Source organism: Orcinus orca, chromosome 5 (assembly GCF_937001465.1).
Source record: "Orcinus orca chromosome 5, mOrcOrc1.1, whole genome shotgun sequence".
Classification (NCBI taxonomy): Eukaryota; Metazoa; Chordata; class Mammalia; order Artiodactyla; family Delphinidae; genus Orcinus; species Orcinus orca.
Genome location: NC_064563.1, coordinates 36,407,472 through 36,424,012, shown reverse-complemented (window position 1 = coordinate 36,424,012; position 16,541 = coordinate 36,407,472). Strand labels below are relative to the sequence as shown.

The following is a 16,541-nucleotide window of genomic DNA, read 5'->3' as shown; positions in this document are numbered from 1 at the left end:
GTGCAGTACCATGTCCGGTGGTATGTTTTGTGGTGTCTCTGACCTTATTATAATTTTAGGTAGCCTCTCTGCTAATGGGTGGGTTTGTGTTCCTGTCTGGCTACTTGTTTGGCATTGGGTGTCCAGCACTGTAGCTTGCTGGTCATTGAGTGAAGCTGGGTCTTGGAGTTTAGATGGAGATGTTTGGGAGATTTTCGCGATTTGATATTACGTGGAGCTGGGAGGTCTCTGGTGGACCACAGTCCTGAACTCGGCTCTCCCACCTCAGAGGCACAGGCCTGATGCCCAGCCAGAGCACCAAGAGCCTGTCATCCACACTGCTCAGAATAAAAGAGAGAAAAGAAGAAAGAAAGAAAACAATAAAATAAACTAAATTTATTAAAATAAAAAATAATTATTAAAAATAAAATTTTAAGTAATTAAAAAAAAGAAAGAAGAGAGCAACCAAACCAAAAACCAAATTCGCCAATGATAACAAGTGCTAAAAACTATACTAAAACAAAAAACGGACAGACAGAACCCTAGGACAAATGGTAAAAGCAAAGCTATACAGACAAAATCAAACACAGAAGCATACACATAAACAGTCACAAAAAGAGAAAAAGGAAAAAAAATATCATTGTTCTCAAAGTCCACTGACTCAATTGGGGATGATTTGTTGTCTATTCAGATATTCCGCAGATGCAAGGTACATCAAGTTGATTGTGGAGATTTAATCTGCTGCTGCTGAGGCTGCTTGGAGAGATTTCCCTTTCTCTTCTTTGTTCGCTCCGCTCCTTGGGTTCAGCTTTGGATTTGGCCCCACCTCTGAGTGTAGGTCGCCTGAGGGTGTCTGTTCCGGTCCAGACAAGACGGCGTTAAAGAAGCAGCTGATTAGGGGTCTCTGGATCACTCTGACTGGTGGGGCGGGGGAGGGAGCGGCACTGAATGCAGGGCGAGTCTGTGGCGGCAGAAGCCAGCATGACCTTTCAACAGCCTGAGGTGGGCTATGTGTTCTCCCAGGGAAGTTGTCCCTGGATCATGGGACCCTGGCAGTGGCAGGCTGCACAGGCTGCTGGGAGGGGAGGTGTGGATAGTGACTTGTGCTTGCACACAGGCTTCTTGGTGGCTGCAGCAGCCTTAGTGTCTCATGCCCGTCTCTGGGGACCTCGCTGATAGCCCCGGCTCGCGCCCGTCTCTGGAGCTCGTTTAGGCGGTGCCCTTAATTCCCTCTCCTCACGCACCATGAAATAAAGAGGTAAGAAAACGTCTCTTGCCTCTTAGGCAGTTCCAGACTTTTCCCTGGACTCCCTCCTGGCTAGCTGTGGTGCACTGGCTCCCTTCAGGCTGTGTTCATGCAGCCAACCCCAGTCCTCTGCCTGGGACCCGACCAAAGCTTGAGCCTCAGCTCCCAGCCCCCACCCGCCCCGGTGGGTGAGCAGACAAGCCTCTCGGGCTGGTGAGTGCTGGTTGGCACCGATTCCTCTGTGCTGAAATCTCTCCGCTTTGCCTTCCACACCCCTGTTGCTGCGCTCTCCTCTGTGGCTCCAAAGCTTCCCCCCTCCGCCACCCCCCATCTCCGCCAGTGAAGGGGCTTCCTAGTGTGTGGAAAACTTTCCTCGTTCACAGCTCCCTCCACTGGTGCAGGTCCCATCCCTATTTTTTGTCTCTGTTTTTTTCTTTTGCCCTACCCAGGTATGTGGGGAGTTTCTTGCCTTTTGGGAGGTCTGAGGTCTTATGCCAGCATTCAGTAGGTGTTCTGTAGGGGTTGTTCCACATGTAGATGTAGTTCTGATGTATTTGTGGGGAGGAAGTTGATCTCCACGTCTTACTCTTCCGCCATCTAGAATCTCCTCCCGAAGAGGGTCATTTTAACCCACTGTCACACTCCCTGCCAGGAACAGCCTGCCTCCCATGACTGGCTAATGCAGGGATTAAAGGCCTGGCTACTTTCCCCACTTCAGGACAACTCCAAAAGGCCATCACAGCTTCAGAATTACTAGCAGCGTCAACTGAGGCCCTCTCTCTCTTCCCAGTCCTGTTTATTTCTCCTCCACCTACTGTTTTTGATCCTGAGAGCACTCCCTGATAAATTTCCCCCATGCAAATCTCCACCTGGAAGTTTGCTTTCTGATGAGCCCAATCTGCTCCGCTTATGGAACTTCCTAACACTGGGCCAATTAGAGGTTGAACACTTTACATATGACAAAAGGAGTACCACGAAGGACAAAAGTGATTTCACTAGTAAGTTCTGCTACTTATTGACACTAAAATTATTGCCATGTTCATTGGGATGTCAATAAGTACACCCCACTATTTTTTCAAGTCTCACTTTCGATAATATCATATTCATATATTCATTCCCGATGACATTTTAGGTCTTTACAAAGGCCTTATGAATTCAAGGTTCAAGAGACCAAAGAAGATCCTAAAATGAGATCCATATGAATTTAGAGGACTTTTCAGCCTCAACTTCATGGTATTCAGAACTACATTAATGATCTCTGTCTCCCTTTATAATTTGATGATCAAAGTAGAAGTTAGGATGATGACTGAAATAGAGTAGAAGTAAAAGCCATTCACTTATGTGTTCAATTCAAGTAACATTTTTCTGGCACTCTCTATAAAAAGCTGTTGCTGTTATTGTTGTTCATACTTGGAAGGCTAAAAGAAGTTCAGAAGATGTGACACAGAAAAAGTAGGGTCTGTGTCAGAAGTAAGGTTTATCCAACCTAGCACAAGATGGCACAGATAGGTTAGAACCATTATCAGGAAGCACTAAAGCTATAGCCAGAATACTGCCAGGTATCAATCAAAGGGTGAGACAAGGAAGAAGATAGGAGAACAAGGAGCCGGCTGATTCTTGAGAAAATAAGACATTGCACAGAATCAAGTATCTGACACAATTTAAAGCACCTGGTTCAGAACTAAGCCTGTGTGGATGGTAAGTAGGTGGTGGAGCTTCCGTTCTCAGGTTGCCTGGTACATGTAACAGGAATCCAAGTGGTGACTTCATCTCTGCCCTGGACAACCTCTTAGTTTTCATCCCCTTTTCCCTACACTCTTCTCCTCAATATCTCCCCCATTAAAAATGACAGTGGGGACTGGCAGGTGGAGAATGTGATGGTAAATAGAGGGTCACAAGTCCCCTTAAATATCAAACCCCAACCATACATGCATTCCTTCTCCACACATATTTCCCCACACTGGAAAAAGCAACAGCTCTCCTATGTACCACATTCTAGGACACCCTGTGATCACATAACAACAGAGGTCTCCCAAGTGCAGTGTACCAGAGAATGGGTTGTTCCCTCTTCTGATGAGGTGGGAGCATCCCGACAGGCAGCTTTGCACAAAAAATCCTGTTTTAGCCTATATGGGGCTGACAGGTCGGGGAGAAAATGGAAATCTAAATTCTCTCAGTCCGGATTATCCTCTTTTGTAACATCCTTGATTAGATCACAGCTGGAGAAGCAAGGGTGTAACTTGCCCAGACTGTAAGACTCCCGGCCAGAGTTGGTGACTAATAGTACAGGGCTGTAGGTTAGTGTGTGTTTGTTGTTGTTTGTTAACTGTGTCAGGTTAGGTAAGGTAATTGTAATCCTAATTTTGAGATACCTCAGATGAGCCCCAAATATCTCAAAGTGTGACTAAAAATTCTCAAAATAAAGTTGCTCTTATTTTTCTTCTACTTAAAAATAGGCTACATGAGAGTTTAGAAAAGGACGCCATGTTTGGCTTGGAGAATACACCCAATATATGTTATTATCTGCAGTTCCTTTCATACTTCTCTCCCTATAATTCTGGATTGCCAAAAAAATTAGGAATCACTGGCCTGAGGTGTCCAAACTTAGGGTCTATCCCTTTCCCAAGTGACAGCCACAAAACAAACATTGTATCAGACTCCATCTAAACAAAGGATAAAGATAAACTAAAAAAGAAATATCTAGTAATGTGCTCTGTGACCTTGAGCAACAGCTCTCCCCTTTCTGGGCCTTAGTGTTCTAACTTAAATCCAGAAGACCATAAGCTCTAACACCCAGTCCAAAAATGATCTGACCAGACACAGGCCAAACCCCACCCCAAGCCACCTGGAGATTTTACTATTCACGAGTCTTGGCTCCTCCCACTTCCCTTTCAATCCCTTGGTTAAATAGCTTCCCCTCTAATGGCTTTTGCCCTGGAAGCAGCACGTCCCAACTCCAGCCAGAAGCAGCTCACCCCAGAATGAGAGCTGCCACCCTCCTTGTGGCCAGGGCAGCAAGCCTTCGCCTTAGCCTCCTGCTTTCCTTCTGGCTGGACCGAGGTGTAGGAGCCAAGGAGCTGAGGTTTGTGACATTGATGAGTAGACTTTCCTCATTGCTTTTCCTATAAAATTGTTACCAGCAGGGTCTGAAAATCAAGTGTCAGGTTTCATTTTACCCTAGTGTAGTCTCCTGAAGACCAAACTCAGAAAGCTGAATATGCAAGTTTTGCAACTTCCTCATAATGAAGAGCGAACATGTCCTGACAAAAGCCCGTTTGGTTTGGTTATTTTTTACTTTACGAATGTTATTTATCTATTCACTTACTTTACAATGCCTTGAATGTAGATCCCTTTTGATAGCTACTCGAGGCCAGGAGACACCTCCTCTAGGTCTGTTTAGCACCAGAAGCTAAACTGGCTTCATTCAATTTAATGACTATGTGTTGGCAAGCCAAAAAACAGTCATTTTCTAAATTAAGTAGCCCTTTCCCTTTTTCCTGATATATTTATAAGCAGTCTTTGAAGCATTAAAGTAAAACTAAACTCGAGTTGTAGGATGACTTCCTGAAGCATAGATTTGGTTGACCATTAAAATCATGTTTTTCCCAACCCATGGTATGTGTGACAAGTTAGGAAAGGGGGGATGGGGCAGCTACTGTATGTTGTCAAGGAAAGAAAATATACTGTTGGCATCGCCTTAAAAAATAGATAGGGAGAGAGATTGCAAAGTAAAGGGGATTTACTACTTTACTGTCTTGGAATTAATTCCTTTATATCTCTCACTTTCTGTGTGGTCTTTGATTCTCTCTGTTTCTCTATTTCTCTTTTTTCTGTTTTACTCACTGTCTGTCTCTGCCTCTGACTCTCTCCTTGAAATTTGCAGGCTTTCTTGATCTCTTTTTCTTCATCACATTTTTTCATTTGGTAGAGTGAAAGTATGCTGATAAGTACATTTTCTTTCTGAAAGAATATCCAAAGTTTATTTTTATAATTTCAAGGAAAGTCAACTTTTACTTAAAAATTAAACACGAAGTTTTTATTTTTCTTAGCTTGCTGTACTCAGGACTCCTTTCTTTACCTTCTAAAGAAAAATTTCATAACCATATGTTTATGCAAATCATGATTTTTAGTCCAATAAATCTTTACTATGAGTCAACAATGAGAGAAAGAGAGAGACCAGCAATGAGAGAGAGAGAGAGAGAGAGAGAGAGAGACCAGAGAAATATATCATCAATTTATTTATGAATGATTCACCAGCTGTCAGGCTTCTGTGTTGGAAAAAAAAAAAGCTGTAGAACACTGTGTACTTTATATAGGGAAATCCATGTAAGTTACACTTTTACTTATATCAGTGTGTTCCTTGCAAACATGTGCATTAAGCAAGTGTAGGGACTCTGCAGGAATTGTACTGTCAACACCATGACAAGCTGGTTGAGGGGAAATCCTTTTTGGGATATTACAGTGAACTCTCAGCTAACAGCATCTGGTCCATTCTTTCCTCCATGTTTTACAACATCAGGCTGACTTCCCTTAGCTACCAAACTGTTGTGGGTTTCCTTTCTCCCTCTACACTCTCAGTTAGCATGTGTTCAGGGACTACAAGTTAATACTAAGTTGTTAATACCTAAGAAAAACCTTACAAAGGTAACTCTCTAGGAGCTAAAAAAATTTAACAATTACCACACATGACTAATGTTAACAATTTTTCCTACCTCAAATTTCTTCCATTAGTGGTAGATTAAGGGCAACTTAATACATCTTTCTTGGCTGGAAGATACCACTGTCTTCTTTTTACTGATTAAAGAGAATATCTGACTATAAATGGTTTAATTATATATCGAGGAAATTCCCTAGAAAATTATTAGGAGAACAAGAATAAAAGAAAGTACCTCTGATTAAAGTGATAATATTAATGACAATAACCAATAGTTACTTAATTTTTTACTATGTGCCAGGCACTGTTCTGAAATTTCAATAGATTATGTTACAGTATCCTCCCAACAGCCCTATAAAATAAGGTTACCAGAAAACACAGGATGCCCAGTTAAATTTGAACTTCAGATAAACAGCAAATAAATTTTTAGTATGTGTATGTTTCCATGCAACATTTGGGTATGCTGCATTTTTGTTTGCTAAATCTGGAAACCATTCTATAACATTTTTGTAAAAACCTTATTAACCCTATTAACCCTGTTTTATAGATGAAGGAATTGAGGCACAAAGAGATTAAGCAACTTGCTCATGGTCACACAGCTAGGATTTGAACCCAGGCTGTATGATCCCAGAAGCCTGCCCTTAATCACTAGACACATTCTGTTCCTGCTGCGTGTGCCTAACCCAGCACATGAAGCTGAGGCTTCTCCATCCTGTGTATTGGCTTCACTCATAGTCAGCAAGTGGTTTCCTTGCTTTTCTACCGTGATACAAAAAAGAAAACAAAGCTTCCCCGGTTCTGAAAAACTGTTCTTGGCAGAAAGAGCAGGAGTCCGGTTCTTGTTCTCTCTCATGAACACAGTCACCACATGCTCTTTTGAAAGAGGTTCACCAGTGTGCATCCATTGGAATGCTAGTTTGACAAGTTGTTAACAGGTGTTTCAATAGTCAAATCAGATTGACGTGGGTTAAAATGTTTTTAAAGGTCTCTTAAAGGCAGAACTTTTCAGAGTCTTTAATAGTCTAATATTTACTGTGGCTTTCAAGGAAAGGATCTAGTAAATTATATTTCCTAAATTTTGACTACAGAATACACCTCCTCTTTTTTTCCATAACGTCTCATAGAAAACCCTTAGAGAATTGCTGTTTTATAATTTATAGAGAGAATAATAAGTATGGTGAGTCTCAAGGTACCCATCAACCAGCTTCAGTAATTATCACTCATGGCCAACCTTGTTTCATCTATATGCTGATGCACTCTTAATGGACTTTTAAAAAGTAATCCCATACATCATTATTCCACCCATAAATGGGGAAATGCCATTTTAAAGCATTCTCTCTCCCCTAAGCCAGGAAAAACCACAAGTTCAGGTGATCTCAAAGAGAATAATTCCTTCTCATTCTACCTGGGTTTTACAAAGAAAGGGATGATGTCACAAAGTCTCATTCTTCGTGGTTAACCATGCAAAATTTCTGCTCAAGTAATAGAATATCCTTGATGCAAATAGCCTCCAAATCTTCAGCACATCATCTCTATACTGGGATGGGTAACTTCCATACTGTGGTTAGGTAAACTCAAATTGTTCTGGCCACCACACACTTTCAGGGATGGCAGACCTTCTGGGTTTCTCCTCAATCCTCCAAGGAAAGCAACAGAATGACAATTTACTGCTCAGGCTGGCAGTCTAATACTGTTACCAATTTTCTAATGCTATGTGTTAAAATAAAAGTTCAAAGCCATACCTAGGAAAATACCGAACTTTCATTAATTCAAGTTCTAGCATAATTTACCAGGTATAGGATTGAGAACAGGTCATTTAATCCATCTGAGCCTCAAATTTCCTAAACTTAAAGTTGGGGATAATGATCATAACTATAATTTCTATTTCACAAAGTTGTCTTTAGGTTCAAATGGCATGATATACATATGTAAGTGTGAACCATGATACAAATGTAAGGTGCTGCTGTTAGTCACCTGTCTAAAACAGAAACTTTCCAACTTTTTGGATAAAATCTAGGTGAGACTTAATTATACATTTTTTAAATGGTGGTAAAATATGCAGGACATAAAATTTTCCATTTTAACCATTTTAAGTGTACAGTTCAATTGCATTAGGTGTATTCACATTGTTGTGCTACCATTAAAACTATCCATCTCCAGAATTCCCTTCATCTTGCAAAACTGAAACTTCATATCTATTAAACAGCAATTCCCCAGCCTCCTCCCCCTCAGCCCCCACAAGCACCATTCTACTTCCTGACTCTATGAATTTGACTACTTCACATACCTTGTGTAAGTGGAATCATACAGTACTTGTCTTTTTGTGACTGGCTTATTTTACTTAATGTCCTTAAGGTTCTAGTTGATCCTTCATTATTTTTCAGCAAAGAAAACTTAAGGTATTAGATAGTTATCATGTCCTCTAGAACCACAGGCTAACAGCTTACCTTGTTTGTACTCAAGTCTCCCCCACTTGTGAATTCTAATGTATTTTGTTTTGGGGGAGACACACATCTGTATGTAAGTACGGCTTGAGGAGGGGAGAAGCTGGAGGGGAGAATAGAGAGGGGATACTACCACAGGTCAGGAAAAGCACAGTGAAGACCTGAGTTGGATCAGAAAGCAGTAGAATTGGAAAAGAAAAAAAGAGTTTCTTTTAAAAATTGTGAGGGCAGAAGAATCCCTGTGGGTTGACTGTGGATATTAAGGAAGAGAAAGAAGTCAAAATAACCCTGTTTTCTGTTGGAAAAATGATGAAGCCATGAGATAGGGTACATGAAAGGCATTTAACATTTGAACTTCTTAAAAAGAAATATGAGAGGGAATTCCCTGGGGGGTCCAGTGGTTGGTACTCAGTACTTTCTGTGCTGGGGCCCTAGGGTTCAATCCCTGGTTGAGGAACTAAGATCCTGCAAGGTACGTGGCACCACCAAAAATAAATAAATAAAAGAAGAAGAAATAAAATAAGGGCTATAAATACCAAAGAAATTTATAATATTATGTATTACACAACACCATACAGCACAGTGGTTAAAGTACAGGTTCATGAATCAGACCACCAGGGTTTGAATGCCAGCTCAACCTTTTCCAAGCTGTGTGACTTTGGATGAGTAACTTAACCTACCTGTGTCTCAGTTTCCTCATCAGTAAAATGGGGATAATAGTGCTTCATGGAGTTATTGTGAGGCTTAACTGATTTAATACACAAAAGTACTTAGAAGCCTATATGGTAAATGCCTAAAACATTGTAACCATTGTGTTGTGTTGACTATATACAGTCACACAATTATCTCGTGTGTTGTTTATAATGTTCACATAACCAGTTAATTAAAATGTCAATTTTTTCTATTCATTCTTTTTATTCTCAAAGGATGAAGTATTTTCATGTCTTTTTTCATTTAAAATTGATGAGTTTTCTTCCCAGCTTTTGGCCCCTGGCACAATAAAATCTGGAAAAATATATATATATTTAAAATGTGACAAGAAGTTAAACAGATTTTATTCATTTCAACCATTGTTTGACTTACTAATTGGTTGATTTACTGGTCCTTCTTAACTTTTGGCTAGAATAGATTATTGATTGCCCTTTTATTTGTCTTCATCTTCATTGTTGTTTGAACAGTACCTTTGAACACAGACAGAAACTTCTCAAGTCCTATAAACCTCTTTTTCACTTGTATTAAAATAAGAATTACAGTTACAGCTACTATACTGTAAGCATCCACTAGATGCCAGGCTCTTTGTATTTTGTATTTTGAATCCTCCTAATGACACAGTAAGGCATGTGACATTGTCTTGTTATTACATAACAGTAATGGAAAGGAGCTGTGGTATACTTGGTGCTGTAACTCTCTGGTGGCACATCTCCAACTTCTGGACTGGCTTATAGAAGCCGTACCAGATAAAACTCTTCCCTGGAAAACAAAAACCAGGGTTCTTGCCTCAGCTCACAAACAGCCCTTCCATCTCTCTCCCCTGCATTGTGGCTCCCTAATCGCCAGGGCCAAAGAGCAGTGAAGCCATCCATGGGGACATACAGGTCTTTCAGAGACATTTGCTGGACAGACCACTGTGCACTGAGGGTTTCTACTGGGACAAGTAGAAGGTCACTTCAGTTTACATTCACAGGCCTCTCCCACTTTTATGCCAATGCATTTTGCAAATTTTCAATGTGGTGAACTGATCAGGGACATTATATTGGGCTCATGTCATTTCAGTCAGCGAGCTTGCCACCATGGGCTCTTGAAAGCTTTCAAAGCGCCCTAAATCCAAAGGAAGAATTAGTTTTTCTTTTCAGTCAGGGAAATAAAACTGGGGGAGAGATGATTAGAAATTAATAGAAATATTTCCTGAAGGAGAAATATTTCCCTTTGCTCAACGGGTAGTTCTTATTTGCCCTAATATGCTGCCCATTTTTGGCAGCAGGAAAGGAATACAGCAAGTATCTAAGTTAAGGCCTGAATAATATTTATAATAACAACAACCAAAATTATAGTAACAGTGGCTTCCCTGGTGGCACAGTTGTTGAGAGTCCGCCTGCCGATGCAGGGTATACGGGTTCGTGCCCTGGTCCGGGAGGATCCCACGTGCCACGGAGCGGCTGGGCCCATGAGCCATGGCCGCTGAGCCTGCGCATCCGGAGCCTGTGCTCCACAACGGGAGAGGCCACAACAGTGAGAGGTCTGCATATTGCCAAAAAATAAAAAAAAATAATAATAATAGTAACACACATAATAACAAATCTCATGTACTGAGTGCATCCTATGTGTTCAGTACTATGATGATGGCTTTGCATATATTACACATTTAATTCTCGTGATCCTCCTGCATAGGAGATAATGATTTTCTCATTTTACAGTGAGGGAAGTCGAGACATGCAAAAGTTTAAGTTAAATCATTTTCCCAGGATCATCTGGCAAGGTGTTGGTCTCAGGTCTAACCGACTCAAGCCCAGAGCTTTTCTGAGATGTCATGCAGTTCCACTCAATATAACACATAGTTTCATCCCTCCCCTCTCCTGCAGGCCTCTGTATTCTCCTATGCCCTGGATACCTCTCATTAGCGTGCCAGGCCTTTCGATCTTCCTCATGGTGAGTGCAGGGCATATTCCTACCCTGAGTCCTTTCACAGCTAGTCAGCTTCCCTTCTTACCTCTGAAGTGGCATTCATTTACTTGACTCATTCATTTCTACCCAACTCTTTCACTTTTTAATTCTCTTTACTAACAGAGTTATTTCTCAGTTCCTAAAAGAAGAAAATAAAATAAACTTTAATTCGTGGCAAGGTTTGTGCATCAAGAGATTTTTCATGAGCATACCTAACAAAATAAGGAGTGGAGTTTAATGCCATGAGCGAAGGTCCCTTTTAGAATTTCCAGAATCATCCCAAAGTTGAGTGATGTGTCTTGAATTCCAAACCTGGAAGGACACCATGATGGTTTATTGGACTCCCATCTAATCTAGAAGCAGACTCATTGTTCTAGAAGCAAAGTCACAAATGCAGGGGATAAAGGGAAAGATAAGAGAGTGAAATAAAGAAGGAAAAAAGGAGCACACACAGCACACCTTGATGATAAGTAGGGATGAAAACTCAAAGCCCTTGTGAAATGAGAAGATTGGAAAGAAAGCCATTATGTACCTAGAGGTAGCTGGACCCAACCCAAGATTGATTCATTCATTAAAACAAAGCACATTGTGTGTGTACTTACTGTGTGTCTGACACTGTTTTGGGGATAAAGCGGTGTCCATGATGGCAAAGATTCTGCTTTCAAGAAGTTTATGGGGGGCTTCCCTGGTGGCGCAGTGGTTGAGAGTCTGCCTGCCGATGCAGGGGACACGGGTTAGTGCCCTGGTCTGGGAAGATCCCACATGCTGCAGAGCGGCTGGGCCCGTGAGCCATGGCCGCTGAGCCTGCGCGTCCGGAGCCTGTGCTCCGCAATGGGAGAGGCCACAACAGTGAGAGGCCCGCGTACCGCAAAAAAAAAAAAAAAAAAAAAAAAAAAAGTTTATGGGGAGAGGAAGCCAGATACTTAAAAACACATGCACACACACAATTTAAAAAAAAAAAAGAAAATATCAAGGAAAAAAAATGAAACCACGTGATGAGAAAGAGATGGAGCAGGCATTACTTGATACTGGGTGGTCAAGAGACACCTCTCTGCAGAGGTTGCCTTTTCAGGACAGACCTGAATTCAGTGACCGAGTGAAAGTGCCAGGAGATGCAGAAGCAGGACATGCCAGGCATATGGAATATGAAGGCTCTGAGGCTGGAACACAATGTATTGGATAGAACAGCAGAGGGTCCTTTGGCTAAGTGTGCTTAGCAAGAATGTAAGGGGAGAACATGGTGGTTGGGCAGGGCTATATTAGGTAGGGTCTAGTGAGCCACTGTAAGGACTTTGGATTTTATGCAAAGAGTAATGGGAAATGATATAATATCTGACAGTGAGAGGGAATAAATTAAACAAGACTGGCCACACATGAGTTGGTCATTGTTGGAGCAAATGGTGAATTCATAGGGGCTCATTATAAAAATCTCTATTTTTTTATATCTTTCTAATTTTCTGCAAAAGAAAAATGTAAAAGAATGAGAGAACATTAGAGAGTTCTAAGCAATCAAGAGACTATACTGATTAACATTTTTAAAAGAGCACTTGACTGCTGCCAGGGAAGGGGGACTGGACATCATGTCCTGCAGTCATCAGGGTCTCCACATCCTACACAGTGCACCAAAGCTGGTTAGCAAGCTCGAGGGAGCAGGATCAGTCACATGGGTACCAAACCGTGGTTCTTTCTAAAAAGTTACCTGTGATTTAAAAGGGTGAAGTGAATGTGATGTGGTGGGGAAAACAATGGGCTAGCATTCATGGGAAGTAGGAGATCTGCACGGCTAACTCTATCTCTCTGAGCCTCCGTTTCCTTATTTTTTCAGTGCAGCAATAGTGCTGACCTGTCCTCACAGAGTTGTAAGAATTAAAAGAGATGGCAGGTTGTACAAAACCATGAAGGGTAGCACAAACATAAGGGGTTGTTATTATTTTGGATGTCTTCCTTTTGCAATTACCACCAGTACTGCAAATAGTCTTACTGCTAATAATATAGTCCTAGATTTCTAAAGGATTTGTTGGAGTGTGATTGCTGGACTGAGAACAGAGGTTATAAATATGGCAGGAAAGCAGTTAAGAAGATTGCCCTGCACAGACTTAAAAAAATGCCTGGGCATAGTCCAAAGGCTCCAGGTAAACTGGAGATATTTCAGAAGCTCAAGAATACTACCTATGTGTGCTTGAAGGCACAGGTGTGTGAGCACACACACACATTTTGATTTCTAGCACTGGATGTGGGAGATGGTTTATTAAGTGTTTCTGTGGAACACCCCTTCCATAGAGTTCATAGCATGTTTGAGCCACTACCTCAGAAACCATGAAAACCTATGGAAATGACCTGTAAAAACAGAGCAGGAAAGCTTGCCCATGTCCCATGGTTTTGTTCCAGCTCTGCTCTTTAAAACATTCCTCTAAGGGGACGGCACTTGTTTTTCTCCCCAGGCCATGCTGTCATTTAGTTGCATAACCTCAGTTTTATCTTTTAAATAATATTTGGGGATGCTTCTTACATCAAGGTTTTGGTTTCCTCTGATGCAACATAACCCTCCCCCCGCCACACACACACACACACACACACACACACACACACACACACACAGCTTCCAATCTTAGTTCATAAAAAAGCCCCAGATTCCAGATCGTCCACTGGTGGGACACTGAGGGGTATGTTTGAGCAGAGAGAAGCGAGCCTCTGCATGGGTTCAGAAGATGGTGTCGGATTCACACAGCTTGTGTTTTCACCTCTGCTCTACCACTTATATACTGTGTGACCTTGGGCAGGTCACTTAAGTCAGTTTCCTGGCTTGTGAAATGAAGATAATGATACTAACTGCTTTGTATAATTGATAAGAGGATTAAATGTATGAGAAACACTTAGCACAGCTTCTAGGACAAAGCAAGCCTTCAAAAAGTATTGAGGGGTTATAGTGGTTATAGGCTGGTAGGAAGTGTTGTAAATTATTTTACTACAATGTCTCTCATTCAACTTCTCTTTGGCTAACTCAGTGGCTCTCAACTAGGGGTGGTTTTGCCCCCTAGGGGACATTTGGCAATGTCTGGAGACTTTTCGATTGTCACAACTGCGGAATTCTACTGGCATCTATGGGGCAAAGGCCTTGGATACTGCTAAACATCCTACAATGCACAGGACAGCCCCCACAGCCAAAATGTCAACAGTGCTGAGGTTGAGAAACCCTGGAAACTAAATAATGTGGGCTTTATAATTCAATGAAACCATATAATAACTTTAGTTACTCAGATCTGGGATCCAAAAAGTGTAAAAAGTGTTTTGATTGTAGAAACAGAAGCACTAATGATTAGCCTCGACAATACCTGATCAAGTCACCCCTAGTGACTAGTAACTGTACGTGCTCATCAGAGAGTATGCAGCCTTTCTTCCAGCCATGAGGTGACTATTTATAACAATAATTCCTTACCTGACCAAAATAGTTTCTTAAGATTCACCACACCATTGTCCCTCTGTTTGCCATAGCCTGTTCTACTGAGATTTCAATTTCTCACCAGTTCAGGGGGACAAAAGATAAGTTTTATTCAGACACCAGAGACATCATCCAGGTTTTAGAAGCCTCCCTCATTTTCCTGGAATCCCATCTCAAAGATGACTAAAGTCTGAGATGGTTCTAAGGACACTTCTGTGTCTGCTGAACTATTTAACAGGATTTAAAAAGAGCAGCCTATTGGCTTTCTTTCCAATGGAGAAATTTAGCCAGGTAATAAGAGTGACAAGTGCAGGAAATTTCAGAAAATCCAAGGTGTTATGCAGCCCTCCGCTGTATTAAAAATTTTTGCTGACATCAGTGCAGACATCATCTTGTATTTATTTTTTCTTTCCTTACCTTTTGCTTATAAAATAGCTTTGTGTTTGCTTTGGTATTCTATTCAGAAAGCATAGTAGAATCAAAAAACCAAGGTTGCAAAAGTATAAACTACTCTTCCCAAAGATTAAATGTGCAATCAAAAAAGTACAATGTTTATTGTGTATGGTATTAGGGAGTGTTCTAATTTCATTCTTTTACATGTAGCTGTCCAGTTTTCCCAGCACCAATTATTGAAGAGACTGCCTTTCTCCATTGTAGATCCTTGCCTCCTTTATCAAAAATAAGGTGATCATATGGACATGGGTTTATCTCTGGGCTCTCTATCCTGTTCCATTGATCTATATTTATCTTTTTGTGCCAGTACCATACTGTCTTGATTACTGTAGCTTTGTAGGATAGTCTGATGTCCAGGACTCTGATTGCTCCAGCTCTGTTTTTCTTTTGCAAGATTGCTTTGGCCATTCGGGGTCTTTTGTGTTTCCATACAAATTGTGAAATATTTTGTTCTAGTTCTCTGAAAAATGCCATTGGTAGTTTGACAGAGATTGCACTGAATCTGTAGATTGCTTTGGGTAGTATAGCCATTTTCACATTGTTGATTCTTCCAAAGCAAGAACATGGTATATCCCTCCACCTGTTTGTAACATCTTTAATTTCGTTCACCAGTGTCTTATAGTTTTCTGCATAAAGGTCTTTTGTCTCCTTAGGTAGGTTTATTCCTAGGTATTTTATTCTTTTTGTTGCAATGGTAAACGGGAGTGTCTCCTTAAATTTTCTTTCAAATTTTTCATCATTAGTGTATAGGAATGCAAGAGATTTCTGTGCATTAATTTTGTATCCTGCTACTTTACCAAAATCATTGATTAGCTCTAGTAGTTTTCTGGTAGCATCTTTAGGATTCTCTATGTATAGTATCATGTCATCTGCAAACAGTGACAGCTTTACTTATTCTTTTCTGATTTGGACTCCTTTTATTTCCTTTTCTTCTCTGATTGCTGTGGCTAAAACTTCCAAAACTATGTTGAATAAGAGTGGTGAGAGTGGGCAACCTTCTCTTTTTCCTGATCTTAGTGGAAGTGCTTTCAGTTTCTCACCATTGAGGACGATGTTGGCTGTGGGTTTGTCATATATGGCCTTTATTATGTTGAGGAAATTTCCCTCTATGCCTACTTTCTGCAGGGTTTTTATCATAAATGGGTGTTGAATTTTGTCGAAAGCTTTCTCTGCATCTATGAGATGACCATATGGTTTTTCTCCTTCAATTTGTTAATATGGTGTATCACATTGACTGATTTGCGTATATTGAAGAATCCTTGCATTCCTGGAATAAATCACACTTGATCATGGTGTATGATCCTTTTAATGTGCTGTTGGATTCTGTTTGCTAGTATTTTGTTGAGGATTTTTGCATCTATGTTCATCAGTGATATTGGCCTGTAGTTTTCTTTGTCTGGTTTTGCTATCAGGGTAATAGTGGCCTCGTAGAATGAGTTTGGTAGTGTTCCTCCCTCTTCTATATTTTGGAAGATTTTTGAGAAGGATAGGTGTTAGCTCTTCTCTAAATATTTGATAGAATTCGCCTGTGAAGCCATCTGCTCCTGGGCTTTTGTTTGTTGGAAGATTTTTAATCACAGTTTCAATTGCAGTGCTTGTGATTGGTCTGTTCATATTTTCTATTTCTTCGTGAGCCAATTTTGGCAGGTTGTGCATTTCTAAGAA

The 16,541-nt window shown here is 40.9% G+C and overlaps 1 protein-coding gene across 6 annotated transcripts in view; it reads left to right on the top strand.

The window, feature by feature from the left end:
• The first annotated feature begins 4,114 nt into the window (after positions 1-4,114).
• Positions 4,115-16,541, top strand: part of ACP3 (acid phosphatase 3) — a 41,482-nt gene continuing 29,055 nt past the window's right edge. For 2 of the 6 annotated variants that reach the window (XM_049709878.1, XM_049709876.1), the window contains exon 1: positions 10,637-10,969. In XM_049709878.1, the coding sequence (XP_049565835.1) occupies positions 10,718-10,969 (252 nt within the window). In that variant the 5' untranslated portion in view covers positions 10,637-10,717. Of the gene's footprint in view, positions 4,321-10,636; positions 10,970-16,541 lie in introns of those variants that run through there. The other 4 variants (XM_049709879.1, XM_033417867.2, XM_049709877.1 and 1 more) reach the window with 4 other exon arrangements.